At 40.8% G+C, this 11,168-nt stretch overlaps 1 protein-coding gene across 1 annotated transcript in view; it reads left to right on the plus strand.

Annotated features, from left to right (window-relative positions):
• The window catches only part of ZFPM2 (zinc finger protein, FOG family member 2), a 420,346-nt gene that overhangs the window by 149,739 nt on the left and 259,439 nt on the right, over window positions 1–11,168 (plus strand). The window contains exon 4 of the mRNA XM_015407281.1: window positions 5,941–6,059. Coding sequence (XP_015262767.1) covers window positions 5,941–6,059 — 119 coding nt within the window. The remainder of the gene's footprint in view (window positions 1–5,940; window positions 6,060–11,168) is intronic.

Raw genomic sequence — 11,168 nt, forward strand, 5'->3', positions numbered from 1 at the left:
GTCTTTCACCCATGTGTGTATCCGAAGCCCTGGCTCCTTTTTGACAGCTCTACAATCTCTCTGCCAAGTATTCTGGCCCCTCTCAGCCATGGAATACATGGGAGGGGGGGTTAAGTGCAGATTTACATGAGAGTAGTCCCATTGATTTCAGTGCATTTATCCTTGTGTCAATCATGGAATGGTCTCAGACTCTGATGCAGGAACAGGAGAGAGGAATTTATTGCTCGAAAACTACTTGGCCCACAGTGACTGACAATGCCAGAGGCGATTATGTGCTTATGGGAACATTGCTACCTGATTAAAAAAAGAAGTGGAAATGGAAGGGAAGATTCAGACTTCCCAAATGACTTGACTTTGCAAGAGAGGAGTTCAGACAGCCAGAAACACGGAGTGGAAGCGCTGGTATCCCTAAATACCAGACTTTTTCTGGTGCCTGATTAATCCACTTCCAAAGTGAGGCAAAGCCAGGTGCCGACAACTGGGGCATGGAAGACAGATGTTGTTGTCTGATCTTGCTCTTAAATCCACAAAGGTAATGCAACTATATCGTGGCAAACTGCTCATGTGACCACAACCTCAGTGTACTTGTTAGCTTCTGTGCTGAAAACATTGCTTCGTGCTGTTTTACCATATGTTGCACCCAATGATGTTTCAGATATTTATTTTGTGTTTACTTCATTGCTTCCTGCTTGTCTCTGCCACAGCCTAGGCGTCCAATGTTATACTAAAGAAAGAGAATGGGAGTGAAACAAAGAGATATTCCTGGCTACTGTTGTCCTCTTCTTCAGTTGCCAAAGCTTATTTGGTACTTCGAGCTCCTTTACTGTTTGCTTTCTGGTGCCTCTTCAGTTACGAACACATTGTACCCATATTGAGATACCATTGGGTTCTTTCCACTGATGTATTAGTACTCATACCACCAACAACATTCTACTATACTGCCTGGTGGTATGAGTACTAATAATAAGGTATGCAGGGTCCTGTATAGAATATTTAGATGTTTGGACCTGTAATGGAAGATGATTGCCTGAAATTACAACAAGGTTTTAAATCCTGATATGGTTCATAGTACTATAGTTTAACCTCCTTCTGGTTTTACCCCCTTTTAGATGATCAGACAATACTTACCAGATTGGTTAGTTGGAAATAGGTACTGCAACTATAAATGTCGAGGATCACTGGATTCTGGTGACACAAATACCTTTTTTATGCTGCAAATATTATTTTCTTTATACTGTCCTTTATACTAAGGGAAGGATTTGTGATTAACATTGGGGGTAATAACACTGAAATATATTCACCCTCTCTATACTACAGTCACTGGTGCAAATTAAGTTTGTCTGATGCAATAGGAAGAGTATTATAATGAGTAGCCAGCTGTAATTGCCCAAATCTAAATGCGCAGATTTGTAAGGATGCTCTGAAACATTTGAATGCAATAGATTTTGTAACAATAAAAGGATATATGGTGGCCAATTCAGTAGTAAAATGAATGGGGAAAAGAAAATCTTTTATTGCCTTTTTGTAGCTTTGTATATTGCCTAAACATCCTTGAAATGGTGCTATTAATGACTGTTCTCTGCTTTAAAAGAATAGCATCGTCATGTGCAACTGGGAACTTTGCTAGATGTTTGGTTATCACTGAATGATCTGCCCTAAGTTTGTCGTTCTTAATCCATTAAAAGACAGGCCTGCTTGTAAATCCACAGGTATAGATAAGGAGTCACTGTTTGACTGAGTCTGAACCCTTTTCAAATGAAAAATGTCAGTGGCAGAAAGGGAGGCTGAATTATTTTTTTAAAAGGGTTTTCAAAGATTCTCATGATTCCTCCGGTATCAGTTAAATGTGACATGTCCATAGACATGCTTGCTTTTAATGTGTAGAAGCAGACAAATACGGCTGGTTTCATCTTTATGTAGAAGAAAAAGTGCCAAGATATGTGCACGTGCATATAGCTTTCCATAAGCAAAAAAGTTAAATTTACAACTAGGCCTGAACCAAAACAAGTGTATTTTTCATGAACCTTCTCACTATCCTATGGGAATTACTTCCTGTATTGGTGATTCTCTGTATCTGTTTGCAAATGGGCACAGAAACATTCACAAGGAGGTACATTCAGAGGGAAAAAGGGAATGCATTTTCTTGTTGAAACAATCAAGGAAAATTCTGTTACCCAGTTGATGGGCAGTAGATGCAGGATACCCAAAAGGAAATATTTCTTTACTAAAGTGCAGTATTCACTGCCAGAGGATGTAGTATTGACCACTGGCATGTATGGCTTTTATCTCAGTAAATTATACACCCTGTATTCTTCCCTTTACTATCATCACAAGCTGAGTGTACATTCCACACATTGGACTGAAGACGTGCATTATTATTCTACCTGAAGAGAACTCAGCCATCTAGGAAAAGCCTTTGCATTGTTTGGTCCAAATAAAGGGAAGATTGCATCTTCACGGTCCTTATCCAGGTGGATTGTTATGATCAAGCTGGTTTGCCTTGCTCCCTCAGAGTCTGCGCTTATTCCACCAGAGCACTTGGTTCCTCAGTGGCCCTCCTCAAAGGGGTTCTTTTTCTTGAGATATGTGGGCATGCTACATGATCCTTGGCCAACACCTTTGTGAAACATGTCCTAGATCTGCAAGCAGGGAAAGAGACACAAGTTGGCAAAATGTTTGTTCATTCCTTCTTCCAATAAGATAATTTGGGAGAGCTTCACCCCAAGTTTGGGATCCCCAATTTTGCAGAACTATCTGCTTTCTGTCACCATTGCCCCAATACGCAAGTTTAAGTATCTGCAGATGGGACCATGCTTGACTATTAGATAATAAGATGGAATGTAGCACAGTTAGATATTGCAAGACAATAAAGGAATGGAATTAGGGAACTCTACTCATCACTATGCTTTCACATCCCTTAAAAGCTCACCTTTTGCCTCAAAAATGTTTTGAATGCAAAAATCAAAATATACTCATATTAATTCAGTTTTGTGTTTAACACTTTTTCAGAATAAAATCTGAACATAATGCACATATATATGTACTGATTTCAGTTTACACATTGCTTTTGCATGTTCTGAAATTATTGTCTTAATGCAGGGTTTTTTTCTTCTTTTTGCTGATCCTTAGCTAACATAAACAAAGAGTGATTAACACATGGAATTCACTGCCACAGGAAGTGGTGGCGGCTACAAGCACGGACGGTTTCAAACGGGAATTAGAGGTCCATCAGTGGCTATTAGCCACAAGGTATAGATAGGGACTCTGGGGCAAGTGATGCTCTGTCTTCTTGGTGCTTGGGGGGGTCAACAGTGGGAGGGCTTCTAATGTCCTGGCCCCACTTGTGGACCTTCTGATGGCACCTGGTATTTTTGGCCACTGTGTGACAGCGTGTTGGATTGGATGGGCCTTTGGCCTGATCCAACATTGGCATCTCTTATGTTCTTAATATAGCTGTGAAAAAAGCTGTATGAGGAGTGGGCACATTTAAAGTATCTGAGAAACTATGCATAATATTTAATGGTCTATTTTTGGAATTCACAGAATCAAAACTAAGATATCTAGGGGTATAGCATGTTGAATCTGCCAAGCTCATTGGAAAAATCTATTTAAATTTCATTAATTTGAAAAGAAAGAACTCCCCAAGCAGCCTGGATATTAGAGCTGATTCAAACAGTGACCAAACAGCACAAATAACTGCTCAATCAGGCAAGAGGGATGATTATGCAGTTCTCATCCAAATTCTTTCCAGTTTATGGAGTTGCAAGTTACCTGGTTTTGTTTCCAGAGTGGAACCAATGTAACAGTTCTAGTTTTTATTTCTGTATTTTGTACATAGCAGTGTGCATATATGGTTAGCTTCAGCTTTCAGAAATTTATTTACAGCTCCTACCTATATGTTACTAATGGGCACGTGCACATTGATAAAACACTGTAAAAAGTATGATCTCAATGCAATTGTACATATGATTGTATCAAGATATTTTCTTGTGTTTTACCAGTGCAGTAGAACAGATGGGAGCTTTAGTACACACTGCAGAAAATGAATTGCAGCACAATAATATATATAATTGCATCAATGGCTTTTTTCCTAGTGTTTTGCCATTATGTGCGGCATATTAGTACGGTGGAAAATGGAAAGTAAAGGGTATTAGGCTCTTTTCTGATATCATCCAGGGTGTTAATGCTGGGAGAAGTGTCAGCTGAATATGTCCTTATTTAAAACAACTCTTACAACATTGTTTACATTGGATTCATATTTTGTTAGTTTGCCACAAAGAACCGTTCTTGCAATTACTATCCATACTGTAGTTCTCAGATGATATTCTAGAATACTTCGGCCCCAGTCACACTGGGGGAAATAGGTGCAGCCAAAGTGCGGCTTTTTTGAGCCACACCAAAAGAGATGTGCGGCGGCGGGATCAGACAGATCCTCCCAGCCGCCGCGCAGGTCCTCCCTGTCACGATCAGATGCCGGGAGGAAGTCACTGACCAGAGAGCAAGGCCAGCCCGCTGCGCATGCGTGTTCATGCGCAGTTCGGCAGGACCTCGCATGCTGCGGGAGAGACGGGCGCGCCGGCGTTCAGACGGCCATCCCTGCAGTGGATTTTCAGGTAGGTAGTAGTGTTTTCTAGGGTTTTTTTTTTTTTGATGCGTAGTTTTGCCCGGAAGGGACGGTTCGGGGACGGGTGCGCGCTGCTTCCCAGATGTTGCGGTGTGATCGCGCCCGCTTGATGCGCCCCCGATCCGTCCCTCACGCTGGCAAATCCTCCTGTGTGACCGGGGCCTTCTTTGTTTAAAAAGATAACATTTCCTCTAAAGATGATTCACTTTTCTGGGTTTGAATCTAAAACACAAACAGACTGCTTTTGAGGAAACTAGATTTTGATATTTTTATGTTTTTATTTTTTTGCTGCTAACAGAGTGTATAGGTTTCCCTGCCAGTTATAATTGTCAACACTCCTCTGATATGTTTATGTTGATGAATTTGTGCCACAGCTGATTATTGCCTGAAGGCTAAGTGTGAGAAGCTACTTGTATGCGAAAACAAAATCAGCTAGTTAAAATGAAATAGATAAAGTCTATATGAAAAGTACAAACTAGTTAACTTAGGGCCATTTCTGTGTGGCCTTTGTGATGTGGGAAATCTTCCAGTGAATGCCTTTATGCCATTTCAGTAACTTTAGGATGATGATGTAAAACTAACCCATGATGCAATTTGTTTACATGGCAGTATTGTCCCAGTTTTTGGGATGTGAAATAATGGTCATGTTGCCTGCTTCTCCCACATGAAGTCAGATGTCTGGCTTTTCCAGACCTGTGCAAGAAGGACATGCTCCACTGCAGGTCCCACATTGTTTTCAGCTCTACTGACTGTAAGATTTAGTGTTAAACCAGAATTGAAGGAAGCAGTAGTCATAACTATTTTCTCTTCCATAACTATTTCCTTTTAAGGTTTCTACAAATTACATCAGGCATGGTCTACATGTTTTCAGTGAACTTCACAGTTGTGTGGTTTATAAACCTGATGTCTAGATACAGGCAGTTGGGTGAATTGGAGCTCATTTGCCACTCACAAACTAGGATTCTAGATGGGACTAAACCAAAATTTAGTATCCTAGTTTGTGGGGGGACAACAAAAATTCCAATTTCCCATGACACTTGCATTCAGACTTGATGCGGGAACTGGAATTTGTTTCAAGGTATGTCAAACCCCAAAGCCTTAATTTAGTTCTGTAAGCAAAGGGAGAAGAAAGGAGAGGAGCATATCAGTACAACAAACCATTTGTATCCATTGCAGCAAATCTCAGTTTAAGTACAGCTGTTTGTGTCTGAGTGCACCCATGCAAACATTGTTGACAGAAATAAAATGTAAAAGTAGAGGTGTTCGTTGTGTGGCATAAGTGGAAGTGTTTTAAACTCATTTTCTTTGTTTCTCAGGAGAGTTGGAGGTGTTTCAGAGGGATGGAGAACGGAGGATCCAGAGTCGGCAGCAGCTTCCGGTTGGAACAACATGGGGACCATTTGCTGGGAAGATGGATTTGAATAACAACACGTTGGTATGTTAAAAGAGATTGAATGTTGAAGCAATGTTAGCTTTTCTTTAAGAGTTGCCATTTGTTTTTAAAAATAAAAACGTCCAGGGAAGAAAATAGGAAAGACAGTGGGGAAATGCTGTATTTAAATTTCATGGTCAGTGCTGTTTTTTACTTTTGCATTTGGATCATGTACAAATGTCGTAACCAGTCTACTGCTGTGGGCAACATACCCAGATTCAGACCAGAGATGGGATCTTTCTCACCCCTAGTGTCCCTGCTGTGCATTGCTAGAAATGGAACTGGGGGCTTGACCAGGTTGCCAGATCCAAATATTGAGCTATCCGCTGTGCCTGAATCATAGCAGGTAGAAAACACTGCTTTGTTGACCATGAAAAGCCAGAAGTCAGGTATCTAGTATTGATACCAGCTTTAGCAAACCCAGACTCTTCATACTGACTGCCAAATGCAATGTTGTACAGCCCTATTCTCTTCTATGTCTGTGATGTCACTATAGGCCCCGGTCACACTGGGGGAAATAGGCGCGGCCAAAGATCCCCCCAGCCACCGCGCAGGTCCTTCCTGGCAAGATCAGATGCCGGGAGGAAGCCATGGACTGGAGAGCGAGGCTAGCCCGCCGCGCATGCATGTGCATGTGCAGTTCGGCAAAACCTCGCATGCTGCGGGAGAGATGGGCACGTCAGCAATCAGACGGCCATCCCTGCAGCGGATTTTCAGGTAGATAGTAGTGTTTTCTAGGGGTTTTTTTTGATGCACAGTTTTGCCCGGAAGGGACGGATCGGGGACGGGTGCGTTCCACTTCCCAGATGTTGCGGTGTGATCGTGCCCGCTTGATGCACCCCCGATCCGTCCCTCTCACGTGGCAACTCCTCCTGTGTGACCGGGGCCATAGTATCATAACTTTATCACACCACTTTGACCTGATTTAAGCTGATGTAGAGGATTTAGTTGTGATGGTGTAATCATTGATAGTGAGCATTCTCTTTCATCAGGTGATATTTCTTCAAAAGCAGGAGTTACTAAAACCCTAGCATTGCTAGAAACCAATATTCAAAATAGTTCTCCAGTCTCTAAAAATCATGAAATGATCTTCGAAACTATGGGATATAAAATTAAAATATATGCATGGCTCTAACATATTTTGGAAATAAATCCATATTTTCAAAGTTATCTCTGAAAAAGTATAATTTTGAATCATAGAACAAATGATAGGAATCAGAAAGAATTCTTTAAAGTCCAATTCTATACAAAGTTATGTTGGCCTAAGGAAATTAAAATCAGTAGATTTGGGCTAGAATATTTCTGCATAGAGTTTCACTGTTAATTAATAAAAAATGGGACGATGCTGTTCGTAGGGTACCAGCTCCTTTCTTTTGATGGAAGAAAATAACATTTAAATTTAGCAATTTAATTTTCATCTGATATTTCGTACCTCTTAATTGCTGGTGTTTTCAGTGCTATACTCAGTAATGTTAGGAGTGGTAGCAATTTGATAATTTTGTTTTTCTTTTTTTACAAAGAGATCACCCACTCTTTCACTTTAATCAGAATCAAATAAATTGTGAATGCTGAATAGTCCTTTTAAATTGGTTCATATTCCAAGTAGTATTATGAGTGAGTTTAAACTTGTGGTTGTTGGCTCAGGGGAGCCAGCAGACTAATTAATTCAGCACAGTAATTAATTGAGTCACTGTGCCAGATGTCAAACACTTTTTAGATCTTTCAAGTTCCTATCTTGAATTATGTTAACAATATACATCTCAAAACACTGAGAGGTTGGGTACGTTGAATAAACTGATTGAAGTGTCATTTGTCACTGCAACAACAGCAACAGACACTTGGTCCAATTCAGCCAGCAATGATGAAGAATTGTGAAGGCAGTTAGCCAAAGACCTGGACTCCATTAACCTAAGCAGGGTATGCTAACATGAGGTCAGTGAGTGGAAGCTCTAGCAGATGAACTCAGGAGGAGATGTGCCAAATATTTCTGATTCATAAATTAGTCAAGATTCACACTTACATAATAACAGTGGCAGAATGCTGGTGTCATTTTGCATTGTTTCCATTGATAGAATTTCATTAAAAGCCTTGAATACTTTTCCATTTCACAAATTAATATTCTACTCAAGCTGGAATGGAAAGTTTTTGTCTACAAGGCATTCCCTGGTACTTTATTTAGCCCTTTATTTCCCCTTTCCCTTATATGCTCCCTTCCTTTTTTATACTGTTCAAGGCTTAAGAGTAATACATAAGAATGTAAGAAGAGCCCTGCTGGATCAGACCAGTGGTCCATCTAGTCCAGCATCCTGTCACACACAGTAGCCAACCAGTTGCTCTGGAGGGCCAGCAACAAGGAATAGAGGCCAACACCTTTCCCTGATGTTGCCTCCTGGCTCTGGGATTCAGAGGTTTAGTGCCTCTGAATGTGGAGGTTCCCCTCAGTCACCATGGCTAGTAGCCACTGATAGAGCTATCCTCCACGAATCTATCTTATCAAGCTGTCTATTCCTGTGGCCATTACTACACCCTCTGGCAGTGAATTCCATGTTTTAATCACTCTCTGTGTAAAAAAGGGAGTATTTTTGGCTGTCCTCCTGAATCTACTTCCATCAGCCTCATTGAATGCCCTTGAGTTCTAGTATTTTGGGAGAGGGAGAAAAATTTCCCTTTGTCCACTTTCTCCACCCCATGCACAGTTTTATAAATCTCTATCATGTCCCCACCCTAGTTGCCTCTTTTCTGAACTGAAAAGTTCCAGGCTCTTCAGCCTTTCCAATCCCCTAATCATCTTGGTTGCCCTCTTCTGTGTGGTTTCCGGCTCTGTGATGTCCTTTTTGAGATACGGTGACCAGAACTGTACACAGTATTCCAAATGAGATCACACCATAGATTCAGGGCATTATAATATTGGTTGTTTTATTTTCAATCCCTTTCCTAGTAATCCTTAACAAAGAGTTTGCTTTTTTCACTGCTGCAGCACACTGGGCTGACACTTTCATTGAATTATCCACTATAATCCCAAAATATTTTACCCTCTCATTCTCAGCAAGTTCAGACCCTATTAGCATATACTTGAAGTTGGGATTTTTTTTGTCCCAATGTGCATCATTTTACACTTACCAAAACTGAGCATCATTTGACACATTGTCACCTACTCACCCAGTTTGTGGAGATCTTTTTGGAGCTCTCACAGTCAGCCTTGGTTTTTACCATCCTAAATAATTTTGTGTCATCTGCAAACTTGACCTTTACACTACTCAACTTTAGTTCCAGATAATTCGTGAATAAATTTAATTGTACTGGCCCCAATAGCGATCTTTGTGGGCCCCACTGCTTACGTCCTTCCATTGTAAGAACTGTCCATTGATTCCTACTCTTTGCTTCCTCTCATATGACCAATTTTTAATACATAAGAGAACCTATGTTCTTATCTTATGACTTATAAGTTTACTCAGGAGTCTTTGGTGAGGTATCTTATCAAAAGCCTTTTGTAAGTCCAAGTATATTAAAATGTCTACCAGGTCACTGTTGTCTGCATGCTTGTTCACTTTCTCAAAGAACTCCAAAAGGTTGGTGAAGCAGGTCTTTCCTTTGCAGAAGCCATGTTGACTTTCCTTCAGCAGGCTTTATTCCGCTATGTGTCTAATAATTCTATCTTTGATTACGGTATCTACTGCTTTTCCTAAGACAGATGCTATGCTGACTGGCCTGTGATTTCCTGCTTCCCCTGTGGACCCCTTTTTAAGAATTAGTGTAACATTTGCTACTCTCCAGTCTTCTGGTAAAGCAGCTGAATTTAGTGGTAGGTTACCTATACTGGTTAGTAGATCAACTGTTTCACATTTGAGTTCTCTAAGAACTTGGTTGTATGCCATCAGGACCTGGAAATTTAATTCCCCCAATAGGTCTAGAGCTTCATTTCTTATCACCTCAATTTAACTCAGTTATTCAGACTCCCTTCTTGAAAACAGGGTGTGTGGCATGGGTACATATCCCACACTTTCTACAGTGAACACAGAAGGGAAAAAAAGTCATTGACCTTTTCTGCCATTTCCCCATCTTTCTTTAGCAATCCCTTTATTCCTTTGCATCCAAAGGCCCCACTGCTTCTCTGTCTGGTTTCCTGCTCTGTATAGATTTAAAGAAATGTTTGTTTGTCTCAATGCTTTTAGCAACCGCCTCCTCCTAATTATTGATTTACATTTCTTGATTAAGCAACAAAAAGTGGGGAAGGCACCTGGCCCTGACCTAATACCAGTGGAACTGTTTGAAATCGACCCAAACTGGTGGGCACATATTCTGGTCTTAGTTTTTACAGATATTAATAAGACAGGATAATTGTCCCGATTTATAAAAGGGGACACCTGATAGATCCAACAAATTATAGTCCTATAAGCTTGTTGTCCACCATTGGAAAACTTTATGCTGCAATGCTGTTTGGAAAGCTTAGATCCTGGGTCGAAGAAAATAATATTCTTGGGAATGAGCAGGCTGGCTACAGGAAAGGAGCAAGTACTATTGAACATTGTCTCACATTCCAGTACTTAGTAGATAAATATACGAGCTCTAGAGAAGGTATATTGACAGTTGCCTTTATGGGTCTTAAATCAGCATTTGATACAATCTCCAGACCCCAATTATGGGTAAAGCTGAAGAAGTATGGCATTGAATCTCATCTCCTTTATTTAATACAACAGCTTTATAGCTGTCCAGCCGCCCGGGTCAGGAGTGGGAAGCTGGGCCAGTTATCTGGGGTACTCTCCTTAAACACAGGTGTTATACAGGTATGTATTCTTGCATCCCTATTATTCAATTTATATATTAACAATCTCAGATCGTGCCTTTTGAGGAATTATTTCCATCTCCCACATTTATCTAAATGCGAAATTCCGATTTTTTAATTTGCAGACGATGCAGTGCTATTGTGAGACTTTGCAAACTGATTAAAATTTTTGAGGACTAGTGTAATTACAAGGGGGAGACCCGCGATACTCGCGGGGGGGCAGTCTCTCTCTTCCCCCCATTCTCTCTCTTCCCCCCAGTCTCTCTCTCTCTGTCTTTCTCTCCCCCCTTCTCTCTCTTCTCCCCAGTGTCTCCCCCCCTTCTCTCTCT

Source organism: Gekko japonicus, unplaced genomic scaffold (assembly GCF_001447785.1).
Source record: "Gekko japonicus isolate JY-2015 unplaced genomic scaffold, Gekko_japonicus_V1.1 scaffold119, whole genome shotgun sequence".
In the NCBI taxonomy this organism is placed as follows: domain Eukaryota; kingdom Metazoa; phylum Chordata; class Lepidosauria; order Squamata; family Gekkonidae; genus Gekko; species Gekko japonicus.